At 38.9% G+C, this 15,627-nt stretch overlaps 1 protein-coding gene and 1 pseudogene across 2 annotated transcripts in view; both read right to left on the bottom strand.

Annotated features, from left to right (window-relative positions):
- CR2 (complement C3d receptor 2) overlaps positions 1-524 on the bottom strand; it is a 46,188-nt gene extending 45,664 nt beyond the window's left edge. For both annotated transcript variants that reach the window (XM_065938304.1, XM_065938305.1), the window contains exon 1: positions 119-524. In XM_065938304.1, coding sequence (XP_065794376.1) covers positions 119-176 — 58 coding nt within the window. In that variant the 5' untranslated portion in view covers positions 177-524. The remainder of the gene's footprint in view (positions 1-118) is intronic.
- Positions 525-11,653: 11,129 nt separating this feature from the next.
- On the bottom strand, positions 11,654-13,553 carry LOC136169969 (heterogeneous nuclear ribonucleoprotein K pseudogene; annotated as a pseudogene).
- Positions 13,554-15,627: the final 2,074 nt, after the last annotated feature.

Raw genomic sequence — 15,627 nt, 5'->3', positions numbered from 1 at the left:
GAGAAGCAGGCAAGGTCGTCCCACCTTCTCACTTTTGACTGCTTCCTTTGCATCGTGGCACAGAGGCCATCCCGGCCCCAGACGCGTCCCTACCTCCGTGATCCCATTCCCAGCTCACCGAGGACCCCCGGCGCGAGGAGAGTCAAGAAAACCCAGATGGGGCCCGCGGCGCCCATGCCGCGGCTGCAGCCCCAGCGGCGGGATGCGTTCTGAGACCCGCGAGCCTCCGGCAGCTCCGGGGAGACACGGCTAGAGAAGCTGGCAGCTGCAAGCCGAGGAAGGTGGGCCCTTAAGTAGCATCTGGCACCACGTGCAGGCCGGGCGCGCACCTGCCGGCCGCTGGGGGCGGGGCGGCGCCTCGAGGGGGCCGGGACCGGCGGGCGGAGAAACTCTGATTCACTGTTTGGCTCAGATTCCAGTCTTCCGTGCAGTCGCTTTCCAACTTTTCGGACCGCGCAGCCCAGGGCATCTACTTTTGCCGCTGGGGATCTGAAGCAAAATAGCACTACCCTGACCAACCTATGGCGCTCTCCTGCCCTGTCCAATTCTATCATCTCCTCTCCTCCCCGGCCCAACCCTTCCTCCCTCCGCTCCCGTATTTTCCCCTCCTCTCCCGCTTCCCCTTTCCCCTTCCCCCAATTTCTCTCTCTTGAAAATTCTGGGTTGGATTCGCTAAATTCTTTTCAAAAGTTATTCATGCTTCCAACTCTCCGTTTGAAAACCGTTTACTTACAAAGGAAACTAAGGAATAGCAACCACCTCTGATGTCCTTTTCTTTTTATTTTGCAATAACTGATACAGAAAAGTTGCAAAAATAGTGCAAAGGATCCCCACACATCCATCACCCAGATTCTCCAAATGTTAACATTTTACTATATTTTCTTCTTCATTCTCCGGCTCTCCCTCTTTCTAGATAAATAACTATGATGTAGTTATATAGAGATTTAGATATATACACATATAGGTTTATAAGTATATATGATTACAATTATATAATTTTTTACTTTGAAACTCTTTGAGATAAGTTACAGGCATGATGCCTGTCTTCTAAATACTTCAATATGTATTTCCTGAAAATGAGAATATAGTCTTACATAATTTCAGTACAATGAGCAAAAACAGGAAATTAATGTATTACCTAAGGGACAGACAGTACAGATTTCTCCAATCATCTAATATTCATTATTATGGCAAAAAAAAGTGGGGGAAAGCAAGTGCCAACTCATGCACAAATGAACACACACCTGCCTTTTTTCTGGCACTGAGTCATTCTAGGATCATGCATTGCATTTGATTTTCTTTTTCTCATTTATTCTGATAAAGTTCGTCAGTCTTTTTGTTTTCCTGACCTTGAAATTTTTGAAAGTACACAGCAATTATTTTTGTTTGGTGACTTTTAAATTAGTTACCTACTGCAAGTAGTAAATTACCCTTAACTTATTCATTTAAAGCAAGAACAAACACACAGTGTCTCACACAATTGCTGTGTGTCAGGAATTTGAGAGCACATAAGCAAAGTGGTCCTGGCTTGAGAGCTTTGATGAGGTTGCAGTCCAGACAGTGGCCAGAACTGCAGTCATCTGAAAGCTGGACTGAGGCTGGAGGATCTAAGTCTAAGATGACTCACTCACATGGCTGTAGTTTGGAGGCCAGATATCCTTACTAGGATGACCGCATCCTAGAACTATTTGAGTGTCCTTGCGATATGCCAACTGTCTTCTTACAGAACAAGAGAAAAAAGCAGAAGTCGCAATGTCATTTAAAATTTAGTCTCAGAGCTCATAATATATTACTTCCATAGTATCCTGTTGAATACTTGTGATGGTTAATTTTATGGGTCAGCTTGACTGGGCTATGAGATGTCCAGATATACGGTCAAAAATTATTCTGAGAGTTTCTGTATGGGTGTTTTCAGATGATATTAACTTTTTTGGTAACATATATTTCTTTTAATTATTTCCAGTTTTGTTGATATATAATATTGTATTAGTTTAAGGTGTACATCATAATGATTTGATATATGTACATACTGAAAAATGATTAGAATGGTAAGTTTAGTTAATATCCATCATCTCAGAGAGTTGCAAAGTTTTCTTGTAATAATTTATAAGATCTATTCTCTCAGCAACTTTCAAATATCCAATACAGTATTGTTGGCTATAGTCATCCTGCTGTGCCTTATATACCCAGAATTATTTATCTTATAACTGGAAGGTTGTGTCTTCTGACCACGTTCACTCATTTTCCCCACTTCCCACCTGCCCCCTTCTCTGGCAACCACCAATCTGTTCTGCAATTATGAGTTCACTGTTTTTAGATTTCACATGTAAATGAGATCATACCGTATTTGTCGTCCCCTGTTCGACTTGTTTCACTTAGTATATTGCTTTCGAAGTTCATTCATATTATAAAAAATGGAAAGATTCATCCTTTTTATGGTTGAATATATATATCTGTACATATACAGATATATATATGGCACATTTTTATTTTCCCCTTCTGATGTATACACAGAAGTGGAACTGCTGGATAATATAGCAGTTCTGTATTTTATTTTTTTGAGGAACTACTCTTTTTCCATAGTAGCTGCATCAATTTATATGAGTCATTTTTATACACATCCTACCAACTCTTGTTATCCCTTATCATGCTAGCCATTCTAACAGGTGTGAAGTGATACCTCATTTTGGTTTTGGTTTGCATTTCCTTGATGATTGATCATGTTGAGTATCTTTTTATGTGTGATACGCAGAAGCTTTTTAGTTTGATGTAGTAATAGTTTATTTTTTGTGTATGTTGTCTTTACTTTGAGTGTCAAATCAAAGAAAAAATTGTCAAGATCAATGTTAAGGAGCTTACCCCCTCGTATTCTTCCAGGTATTTAATGTTTCAGGTCTTACATTCAACTCTTCAATGCATTTTGAGTTGATTTTTGTGTATGGTGTGAGATGGTTCAGTTTCTTTCATTTGCATATGGCTGTAGAATTTTACTAACACCATTTACTGAAGAGACCATCCTCTATTCATTGTTTATTCTTGGCTCCTTTGTTGTAAAATAATTAATCTTATATGTGTGGGTTTATTTTTGAGTGCTCTATTCTTTTCCATTAATCTGTGTGTCTGTTTTTATGCAAATACCATACTCTTGATTTTTATAGTTTTGTAATATAGTTTACATGAGATAATATAAAATATATGTGTTGGTCTCTGCTCCTTGTTCCTGACACAAAGCTCCTAAAATCCTTGATATTTTCTAGGTGTTTACTAGGAGGATCTCTTGTTCTAATATTTGTCTTTGATTCTACCCCAACACAGCTCATAAAACCCTAGTAAATTTTCATGATAGGAGCACTAGGAACATCTTTTGTTCTTTTGAGGTGACCCTTGCAGGGCTTCTGAATGGAGACTTATCACTAGAAAGATCAAGCCATCATTAGAAGCTTGCAAGTTTTGCCCCCTCCCTTTCCCATCCTGCAGAGAGGGGAGAGGCCAGACAAGGCGTTAATAACTGACCACCCCTACATGAGGAAATCTCCATAAAATCCCAATGGTGCAGCCACAGAGAGCTCCCTAGCTGATGACAACATTCACATCAGGAGGGTGACATACCCCCAGGCCATGTGGATAGAAGTTCTTACATTTAGGTCCCTCCTAGAGCTTGTCCAAGGTATCTCTTCATCTGGTTGTTCATCTGTAACCTTTGTTATGGTGGTGAAGTGAGTGTGTACTCAGTCATATCTGACTCTTTGTGATCCCACGGGCTGTAGCCCATGAGACTCCTCTGCCCATGGAATTTTCCAGGTTAGAGCTAGTGGAGTGGGTTGCCATTTCCTTCTCCAGGGGATCTTCCCAATCCAGGGATTGAGCATGCTTTTCTTAGCATCTCCTTCAATGGCAGGCAGATTCTTTACCACTGAGCCACCTGGGAAGTTCATCCTTTATTATATCCTTTAATAAACTGATAAATGTGAGGCAGTATGGCCCTGAGTTTTGTGAGCTGCTCTAGCAAATGGATCAGACTCAAAGAGGAAGTTTTTGTAACCTCCAATCTATAGCCAATTGGTCATGGCCACAGGACATAAACTGGGTTTCTGAATGGCAACTGATTTGGGATGAGAGTAGTCTTGTAAGGCTGAGCCCTTAATCTGTGGGTTGTGATGCAATGTCTGGGTATAGAGTGTCATAATTGTAGTGTAGGACACTCAGGTGATGTTGCAGAGAATTGTGTGGTGTGGGTAAGGTCCTCCATGCATTTGGTCCCCAGACATCTAAGAAGGAATGTTCTACTAAAGGTAAAGGAGACACACAGGGAAGAAATACACGGTGGGGAACCATTGGGGTTTTCCCCACATAGAAATACAAGCTGAGTTTTTTTTCTTTATGGTTTGAAATTAGGAAGTGTGATGCCTCCAGTTTTGTTTTTCTTTCCCAAGACCACGTTGGCTATTAGATTATCTTGTGGCTTCACACAAATTTTAGGAATTTTTTTTTTCTATTTATGTTGAAACTACCATTGAAATTTTAATTGGGATTGCATTGAATCTGTGAATCATTTGGGGTAATACAGGTATTGTAACAATATGAAGTCTTTCAATTCATGAGCATAGGCTATCTTTCCATTTATGTATGTCTTTTGTCATTGCCTTCTCCAGTGGACCATGTTTTGTCAGAACTCTCCACCATGACCTGTCCATCTTGGGTGGCCCTACATGGGATGGCTCATAGTTTCATTGAGTTAGACAAGGCTGTGGTCCATGTGATCAGTTCAATTACCTTTCTGTGATTGTGGTTTTCATTCTGTCTGCCCTCTGAGGGATAAGGATAGAGGCTTATGGAAGAGTCCTGATGGGGGAGACTGACTGGGGGAAACTGGGTCTTGTTCTGATGGGTGGAGCCATGCTCAGTAAATCTCTAATCCAATTTTCTGTTGATGAGCAGGGCCGTGTTCACTCCCTGTTGTTTGACCTGAGATTCAACCATGGTGGAGGTAATGAAGAAAATGGCTAGCTCCTTCAAAAGGTCCCGTGCATGCACTGCTCTACTCAGTGTCCCTGACCCCATGGCAGGCCACCGCTGACCCATGCCTCTGCTGGAGACTCCTGGACACTCACAGACAAGTCTGGGTCAGTCTCTTGTGGGGTCAGATTAGGGTTTTTTCTAGTAGTCATGTATGGATGTGAGAGTTGGGCTATAAAGAAAGCCGAGTGCTGAAGAACTGATGCTTTTGAACTGTGGTGTTGGAGAAGACTCTTGAGAGTCCCTTGAACTACAAGGAGTTCCAACCTGTCCATCCTAAAGGAAATCAGTCCTGAATATTCATCAGAAGGATTGGTACTGAGGCTAAAAGTCCAATACTTTGCCCACCTGATGAAAAGGACTGACTCTGGAAAAGACCCTGATGCTGGGAAAGATTGAGGGCAGGAGGAGAAGGGGACAGCACAGGATGAGATGGTTGGATGGCATCACTGACTGGATGAATATGAGTTTAAGCAAGCTCCGGGACTCGGTGATTGACAGGGAGGCCTGGCTTGCTGCAGTCCATGGGGTCACAAAGAGTCAGACAGGACTGAGTGACTAAACTGAACTGATGCCTTTGGTAGGTATTTTTCATATTATTTTATTCTGTTTTATTTTTATTGAAATATAGTTGATTTACAATATTATATCAGTTTCAGATATATGGCATACCTATTCAATATTTTTATAGATTATATTCCATTTAAGCTTATTACAAAATAATGGCTACATTTTCCTGTGCTACATAACATATCCTTGTAGGCTATTTATTTTTGTACATGATAGTTTGTGTCTCTTAATCCTATACCCCTATTTTGACCATTACCTTACCCTCTTCCCACTGGTAACCATTAGTTTTTTTCTGTATGAGTTTGTTTCTATTTCTGTTGCATACATTTGTTTCATGTTTTAGATCCCACATATAAATGATAACATTGAACAATTGTGTTTCTCTGTCTCACTTCCTTCACCCTCTAGATCTATCCACATTGCTGCAAATGGAAGAATTTCATTCTTTTTATGATTGAATAATATTTCGTGTATACATGTGTGTGTGTGTATGCCATATCTTCTTTACCCGTTCATCTGTTTATTCTTAGAAAATCAGTTGATTGGAAATCCATAGGCTTTCTACAAAAAATGCATCATAAAGATAAAGACAGGTTAAAAGTAAATGATTGAAAAGTTATAGCATGCAAACGGTAACCACAAGAAAACTGGCATGTCTAAGCTAATATCAGACAAAGATTTCAAGCCAAGGAATTTTACAAAAGCATAAGAGGGACAGCATATAACATTAAAAGAAACAATCACCAGGAAAACAAACATCCTAAATGTACATACATTTAATGAAAAGTCACAAAATTTAAAGAGGCAAAAACAAAGAACACAACACCAAACAACTGCTAAAATACCCGACTGCAATGAATCTTTTTGTTTGTTTGTTTTTCCAGTACGCACGTATCACTTGCCAAGGTAAACCACATGGTGTTCCACAAAAGTAGGTCTCAAAAAGTCAAATATTTGATCCTTTATGAAGTATATTCTCTGGTCATAGTGAAATTAAATTGGAAATCAGTAAACATTAGATACTTTGAAAATCCCAAAATGTTTAAATACTTATAAAAGATACTTCTAAATAACCCATCTTCTTAAGAAAAAAATCCCGAGGAATTAAAATTTTTCGAAACTGAATGATATTAAAGACACAGTACAACCAATGCAGTATACTAACACATATATATGGAATTTAGAAAGATGGTAACAGTAACCCTATATGCAAAACAGACAAAGAGACACAGATGTACAGAACAGACTTTTGGACTCTGTGGGAGAAGGCAAGGGTGGGATGGTTCGAGAGAACAGCATCAAAACATGTATACTATCTAGGGTGAAACAGATCACCAGCCCAGGTTGGATGCATGAGACAAGTGCTCGGGGCTGGTGCACTGGGAAGACCCGGAGGGATCAGGTAGAGAGGGAGGTGGGAAGGGGGATCGGCATGGGGAATACATGTAAATCCATGGCTGATTCATGTCAATGTATGACAAAAACCACTACACTATTGTAAAGTAATTAGCCTCCAACTAATAAAAAGAAATGGAAAAAAAAAAAGAAATAAAAAAAAAAACACCACAGTACACAAAAACTGCTGGGATGGAACTAGAGCAGCACAGAGATAGAAATGTACAGCATTAAAAGTTTGAAATGTAATCCAGGACTGATGCTGAAGCTGAAACTCCAATACTTTGGCCACCTAATGCAAAGAGCTGACTCATTTGAAGAGACTCTGATTCTGGGAAAGACTGAGGGTGGGAGGAGAAGAGGAAGACAGAGGATGAGATGGTTGGATGGCATCACCGACTCAATGGACGTGAATTTGGGTAAACTCCAGCAGTTGGTGATGGACAGGGAGGCCTGGTGTGCTGCAGTTCATTGGGTCGCAAAGAGTTGGACATGACTGAGCGACTGAACAGAACTGAACTGAACCTGCTGATGGATACTTCCATATCATAACTCTTGTAAATACTGCTGCTATTAACATTGGAGTGCATGTGTCTTTTTGTTTACTTCAGATATGTACTCAACAGGGGAATTGCAGGATCATATGATAATTCTATTTTTACTGTTTTGGGGTATCTATATATTATTTTCCACACTGGATGCTCTAATTTATAATCTCAACTATGTACTTTGGTTCCCTTTTGTCCACATCATTGTCAGCTTTTGTTATTTGCAGAATTTTTGATGATAGCCACAAGCATGAAGTGATTTCTCCCTGTGGTTTTGATGTGCACTTCTCTGATGATTGCTGGCGGTGAGCCTCTTATCATGGGCTTGTTGGCCATTTGTATATCTTCTTCGGAAAAAATGTCTTTTCGGGTTATCTGCCCATTTTGGGGTTTCTTCTTTTTGATATTGTGTTGTGCAAGCTGTTTATATATTTTGGATATTAAACTCTTACCAGTCATATCAGTTGCAAATATTTTATCCCATTTATTTGACTGTCCTCTCATTTTGTTGATGGTTTCTTTTACTGTTGAGAAGTTTTTTAACTTTAATTTGGTCCCACCTGCTTATTTTTGCTTTTATTTATTTTGCCTTAAGAGTCAGATGGAAGAAAAATATTGCTACTATTCATGTCAAAGAGTGTTCGACATATGATTTCTTCTAGTATTATGGTTACATTTGGGTTTTTAATCCATTTTTAGTTTATTTTGCATATGGATACAGGAAATGTTCTGCTCTCATTGTTTTATAGATGGCTGTCTGATTTTCCCAGCACACTTATTGAAAGGAATGTCTTTCTGCCATTGTATATTCTTGTTTCTTTGTTGTAGATTAATTGACTATATGTTTGTAGGTTTGAACATTCTTTGGCTTTTCCTTTCTTTGGGATTGAAATGAAAACTGACCTTTTCCAATCCTGTGGCCACTGCTGAGTTTTCCAAATTTTCTGGCATATTGAGTGCAGCACTTTCACAGAACCATCTTTTGGGATTTGAAAAAGCTCAGCTGGCATTCCATCGCCTCCACTAGCTTTGCTCATAGTGATGTTTCCTAAGGCTCACTTGACTTCACACTCTAGGATGTCTGGCTCTAGGTGAGTGATCACATGATCATGGTTAGCTGGGTCATTAAGATCTTTTTTGTGTAGTTCTTCTGTGTATTCTTGCCACCTCTTCTTAATATCTTCTGCTTCTGTTAGGTTTATACTGTATCTGTCCTTTACTGTGGCCATCTTTGCATGAAATACATAGTATCTCTAATTTTCTTGAAGAGATCTCTAGGTTCTTCCTATTCTATTGTTTTCCTCTATTTCTTTGCATTAATCACTTAGGGAAGCTCTCTTATCTCTCCTTGCTATTCTTTGGGACTCTGCATTCAGATGAGTATATCTTTCCTTTTCTCCCTTGCTTTTAACTTTTTTTCTTTTCTCAGAAATTTGTAAGGCCTCCTCAGATAACCATTTTGGCTTTTTGCATTTTTTTTTCTTGCAAATGGTTTTGATCATAGTCTCCTGTACACTGCTACAAACCTCCATCCATAGTTCTTCAGGTACTCTGTCTATCAGATCTAGTCCCTTGAATCTATTTGTCACTTCCACTGTGTAATCATAAGGGATTTGATTTAGGTCATACCTGAATGGTCTAGTGGTTTTTCCCACTTTCTTCAATTTAAGTCTGAATTTTACAATAAGGGATTCATGATCTGAGTCACCAGTCAGCCCCTGGTCTTGTTTTGGCTGACTGTTTAGAGTTTGTCCATCTTAGCTGCAGAGAATATTATCAATCTGATTTCAGTGTTGACCATCTGGTGATGTCCATGCATAGAGTCTCGTGTTGTTGGAAGAGGATGTTTGCTATACTCAGTTGTTCTCTTGGCAAAACTCTGTTAGCCTTTGCCCTGCTTCATTCTGTACTCTAAGGCCAAATTTGCCTTTTACTCTGGTTATCTCTTGACTTGCTACTTTTGCATTCCAGTTCCCTATGATGAAAGTCACATCCGTTTCTTTCATGTTAGTTCTAGAAGGTCATGTCGGTCTTAATAGAACTGTTCAACTTCAGCTTCTTCAGCATTAGTGTTTGGGGCATAGACTTGGATTACTGTGATACTGAATGTTTTGCCTTGTGTTCCAGACTCTGTATTCTGTTCCACTGACCTATGTGTCCATTTTAGTGTCAAACAGTGCAATTTTGACCACTGTAGCTCTTTAGTATAGTTTGAATTCAGGGAATTGATACCTCCAGTTTTGTTCTTTTTTCTCAACTTGGCAATTCAGGGTGATTCCATATACTTTTTAAAGATTTTTTTTTCAGTTCTGTGAAAAATATCATGGGTATTTTGATAAGGATTGCATTCAATGTGTAGATTACTTTGATAGTATGAACATTTTAACAATATTAAATCCTTTAATCTAAGAATATGGAACATCCTTCTACCTCTTTGTATCATTTTCAGATTTCTTCATTAATGTTTTATATTTCTTAGAGTATGAATCTTCCTCCTGCTTGGTTGAGTTTATTCCTAGGTATTTTATTCTTTTTGACACAATTGTAAATGAAGTTATTTCCTTACTTTTTCTGGTAGCTTATTATTAGTATATAGATAAGTAACAAGTTTCTATATATAATACTATCTTCTACATCTTAACCAAATTAATTTATTAGTGCTAATAGTTTTGGTCAAGATGCTAAAGCATTCTGTATAAAGTATTATGCCATCTGCCAAGCAAATAGCGTCAGCTTTACTTTTTCCTCTTCCAATTTGGATGCCTTTTAATTTTTTCTTGTCTGATTACTATAGCTAGGACTTCATATACTATGTTAAAAAGTAACAAAAGTCGGCATACTTTTCTTGTCTCTGGTTTTAGAAGAAAAGCTTTCAATTTCATCACAGAGTATGATGCTAGTCGTGGGTTTGCCATAAATTGCCTTTATTACTGTTAGAATATTTGCCAACATATATAAGATATACACCTCTATATCAGCTTTGATAAGACTTTTTATCATGAAGAGATGTTAAATTTTGTCAAATGCTTTTTCTGCACCTATTGAGATGATCATGTGATTTTTATTCTTTCTTCTGTTAATGTGATGTATCATACTGACTGATTTGCAAATATTGAAGCATCCTTGCATCTCTGAAATAAATTCCACTTGATCATTGCGTATGATCATTTATATATTGTTAAATTTGGTTTGCTAATATTTTTGCTAAGATTTTTGCATCCATATTCATCAAACATATTGCCTGTAATTTTCTTTTTGTGATATCTTTGTCTGGTTTTGGCATCAGGATCATAATGTCCTCATAGAATGAACTTAAGAGTCCTCTGAAATTTTTTGGAATAGGAGTGTAGATATTTATATCTTTGAGAGCATTTCCCTGTGACTCTGATTCTGGACTTTTATTTGCTGGAAATTTTTTTTAATTGAAAATTCAATTTTACCATTAGTGATTGGCATGTTCCCATTGTCTGTTTCTTTCTGATTCAATTTTTTTTTCATCTTTTTTTCTTTGAATTGTTCACAAACATTTCCTACATAATCCAACATACAACAGAGAAATGGTACATCTTTTTCTTTCAATTTGCATACAATGGAAAAACAAGAATATATATATATTTTACAAAGTTTAACTAATAGACACTACCAAGCTGACAGCTTAAGTCTATACGTGAGAAATCATCTAATAAAAAATAATCAGAATTTATTTAGCATCAGTCACTTCCATAGCCAAGTATTATTCTGATTAATAAAACTTGTCATTAACCTTCTGGTATAAACTTATACCACTATTCCATTGGTTGTGTTGCTCCTCACCTTGGTTCTTCAGAATTACGAACAGAAAATCGTTGCAAAGTAGGGGCAAGCATTTGCAAAAGCAAACAAAAATCCCCAGCTTATTATAAGCATGAGTGTGTGGTGGAATTTCCTCCCAAGCAATGAACTTCAAATCATTAAGAATCACCAGAACTGAGTATTGTCAAGATATTTTGCCTAAGTCCAAGAAGAGATTCCATTTATATCCAACAGAGGACTGAAAATTAAACTTAGTGTTCCGTTTGGGGGTAGGTTGGAGGGAATTCAGCCATTTGAAAAATGACCATCTTAAAAAAAATGACCACAAAAAATAGGTTCACTAAATTTATTTTAAAAATCATAAAACGTTTCTTACAAAAGAGCATTACATTCTGCACACTGCTCTGAATAGATGCCAGGGACATATGGACTACTGTTACTTTTCCTCCCTGTCCCACCACCCCAAATGTTACAGTGACCACAAAGCAAAGTGTTCACAATAATTACATGGGGGGACTTCTTTAAGCCACCAACAATGAACAAAAATTAAAATTCACTCACTCTGTTGCTGTTTCAAAATTTCAATGTTAGTTTTTGCACACCCTCCCCCACCCCCCACCCTGTTTGTAAGGAACTAAAGCATTATATCTGGTGAACAGCAAAGATTTCACTACACCTCAAATGCAGAACACCTATGAAGCAGAGGAATGTTGGCTTTTTAAACAGAAGCAGGTAAAAAAAAAAAAAAAAAAGATGCAGGACTCCTTCAGTTCTTCACTAGTCTTAGAAAAACTTTCCAGAATACTGCTTCACACTGTTCTGCAGCAAATACTGTGCATTCTGTATCTGGTCCTGTGTTCCTGTAATGGTAATGATCTGATCTTCGGATCCTTCTAAAGGCTCATCAATTTTGATCGAAGCTCCTGACTCATGACGGATTTGTTAAATCCGCTGACCACCTTTGCCAATAATAGATCCAGCCAAATCTTTAGGAATAGTTACTTGTGTAGTAATAATAGGTCCACCAAGATCACCATATGAGCCACGACCCCCTGCATAGGAATAATCATATCCAGAGCCATCCTGTGGTTCATAAGCCATCTGCCACTCTGATGGGCTCCATGTATCTATTGCAGAGTCCCAGGTTTCATCAGCACTGAAACCAACCATGCCATCATAGCGGTCTCCAGGTCTTCCTCTTCTGTCATAGGCTATTAGATCTCCTCCTCTAGGTGGTGGTGGTGGTGGAAGAGGAAGATTCCGAGCTCTACTACCACCCCAGCCACCTTGCCCGGGAGGGGGGTGGAGGAGGTCCTCGACGAGGGCTCATGTCATCATAATCTCTTCTAGAGGGAGGCATGGGACGCCCACCCCGACCAGGTGGCATTCTGTCAAAACCACCTCTTCCCTTCATTGGAAATCCCACAGGACGTCCACAGCGGTCATCAAACATCATTGTAAAACCACCATAGTCATAGGTCTCATCATAAAAATTGGGATCGTAAGGCTGAGCGCGTCCTTTGATGAGAGACTCTGATATAAGATCAAGGATGATCTTTATGCACTCTACAACCCTATCAGGCTTTCCTCCGATAAGAACGACTCTGTCAGTAGATTGAGGACAACATTCCTGGAAAAGCTTGATTGTTGTCTGAGTGTTCTCTCGAAGTTCTTTGATTTTAGCACCTTTGACTCCAATAATTCCTTCTGCCAGACTCCGATGAATCAACAGTCTCAACTCGCAGTCAAAGTCACTTCCTTTATAGTGTTGGTAATTTAAGCATTCCACAGCATCAGATTCGAGCAGGAGCTGGCTGGTTGCAGTGGGTGATGCAGGCCCTCTTCCAAGGTAGGGATGATTTTCTTCAGAATTTCTCCAATCATTTCAATATCAGCACTGATACTCAATATGCGCTCGAGGCCACTGCTGTCTGGGACTGAAACACTGGCATTGTAGTCTGTACGGAGAACCTTAATATTCTTGCCTCCTTTTCCAATCACTGCTCCAGCATTCTTGCTCTGAAGCAGAATGCGTAATTCAACCATCTCATCAGTGTTTCTAGATCTTTTAAAAGCTTGTTCCTCTTCCATATCTTCAGCAGGGCGTTTACCAAATTCGCCATTGGTTTCGGTGTTGGGAAAGGTTTCCTCTGGCTGTTCAGTTTCCATTTTCTTGTATTCAAGGGACACACCAATCCGGCAAGGGTACCATCCCTATGCCGCCGTGCCTCCTCAGCCCTCTGATTCAATTTTGAAAGCCTGTATATTTCCAGAAATTTTTCAGCTTCTTCTAGGTTGTCCAGTTTGTTGGCAATACTATAATAACTGTTTGTAGTATTCTCTTATGATATCCATAAGATCAGGAGCTGACAAATTCAGATTTAAATTGAAGAAAGTAGGGGAAACCACTAGACCATTCAGGCATGACCTAAAGCAAATCCCTTACAATTATACAGTGGAAGTGACAGAGGTTCAAGGGATCTGATAGACAGTGCCTGAAGAACTATGGATGGAGTTTCATGATATTATACAGGAGGCAGTGATTAAGACCATCTGCAAGAAAAAGAAATGAAAAAAGTCAAAATGGTTGTCTGAGGAGGTCTTACAAATAGCTAAGAAAAGAAGAGAAGCGAAAGGTCAAAAAAGAAAAGGAAAGATATACCCATGTGAATGCAGAGTTCCAAAGAAAAGCAAAAACAGATAAGAAAACCTTCCTCAATGATCAATGCAGAGAAATAGAGGACAACAATACAAGGAGGATAAACTAAGATCTCTTCAAGGAAATTAGAGATGCCAAGGGAACATTTCATGCAAAGATGGGCTCAATAAAGGACAGAAATGGTATGGACCTAACAGAAGAGGTGGCGAGAAGACACAGAAGAACTATACAAAAAAAGATCTAAATGAACCAGATAACCATGATGGTGGGATTACTCACCTAGAGCCATACATCCTGGAATGCAAAGTCAAGTGGGCCTTAGGAAGCATCACGATGAACAAAGCTAGTGGAGGTGATGGAATTCCAGTTGAGCTATTTCTAATCCTAAAATATGGTGCCATGAAAGTGCTGTACTCAATATGTCAGCAAATTTGGGAAACTCAGCAGTGGTCACAGGACTGGAAAGGTCAGTTTTCATTCCAATCCCAAAGAAAGGCAACGTCAAAGAATGTTCAACCCACGGCACAATTGCACTCATCTCACACACTAGCAAAGTAATGCTCAAAATTCTCCAAGCCAGGCTTCAACAGTACGTGAACCATGAACTTTCAAATGCTCAAACCAAATTTAGAAATGGCAGAGGAACCAGAGATAAAATTGCCAACATCCGCTGGATCATAGAAAAACCATAAGAATACCAGAAAAGCATCTACTTCTTCTTCACTGATTACACCAAAGCCTTTCACTGTGTGGATCACAATAAACTGTGGAAAATTCTTAAAGAGATGGGAATCCCAGACCACCTTACCTGTCTCCTGAGAAATCTGTATGTAGGCCAAGAAGCAACAGTTAGAACAAGACATGGAACAGACTGTTTCCAATTTGAGAAAGGAGTACATCAAGGCTGTATATTGTCACCCTGCTTATTCAACTTATATGCAGAATACATCATGCTGGATGAAGCACAAGCTGGAATCAAGATTACAGGGAGAAATATCAATAACCTTAGATACACAGATGATACCACCCTTATGGCAGAAAAGAAGAGGAAGTGAAGAGCCTCTTGGTGAAACTGAAAGATAACAGTGAAAAGGCTGGCTTAAAATTCAACATTCAAAAAATTAAGATTATGGCATCTGGTCCCATCACTTCATGGCAAATAGATGGGTAAACAATAGAAACAGTGAGAGACTTTATTTTCTTGGGTTCCAAAATCACTGAAGATGGTGACTACAGCCATGAAATTAAAAGATGTTTGTTCCTTGGAAGAAAAGCTGTAACTAGCATATTACTATAAAATGTGAACAGTTCATTTATAAAAGCTATAAACAGCATATTTAAAGGCAGATATACCTTTCCCAAGAGAGGTTCATCTTGTCAAAGCTATGGTTTTTCCAGTAGTCCTGTGTGGATGTGAGAGTTAGACTATAAATGAGGTGGCTGAAACTGGAGCCTATTATACAGATTGAAGTAAGTCAGAAAGAAAAAATCCCATACAACATATTAAGGCATATATATGGAATTTAGAAAGATGGTAATGGCGACCCTATATGCAAAACAGCAAAAAAGACAGATGCAAAGAACAGTCGTCTGGACTCTGTGGGAGAAGGCGAGGGTGGGATGATTTGAAAGAATGGCATTTAAACA

Source organism: Muntiacus reevesi, chromosome 5 (genome assembly GCF_963930625.1).
Source record: "Muntiacus reevesi chromosome 5, mMunRee1.1, whole genome shotgun sequence".
In the NCBI taxonomy this organism is placed as follows: Eukaryota; Metazoa; Chordata; class Mammalia; order Artiodactyla; family Cervidae; genus Muntiacus; species Muntiacus reevesi.
This window is presented reverse-complemented; position numbering and strand designations above follow the sequence as displayed.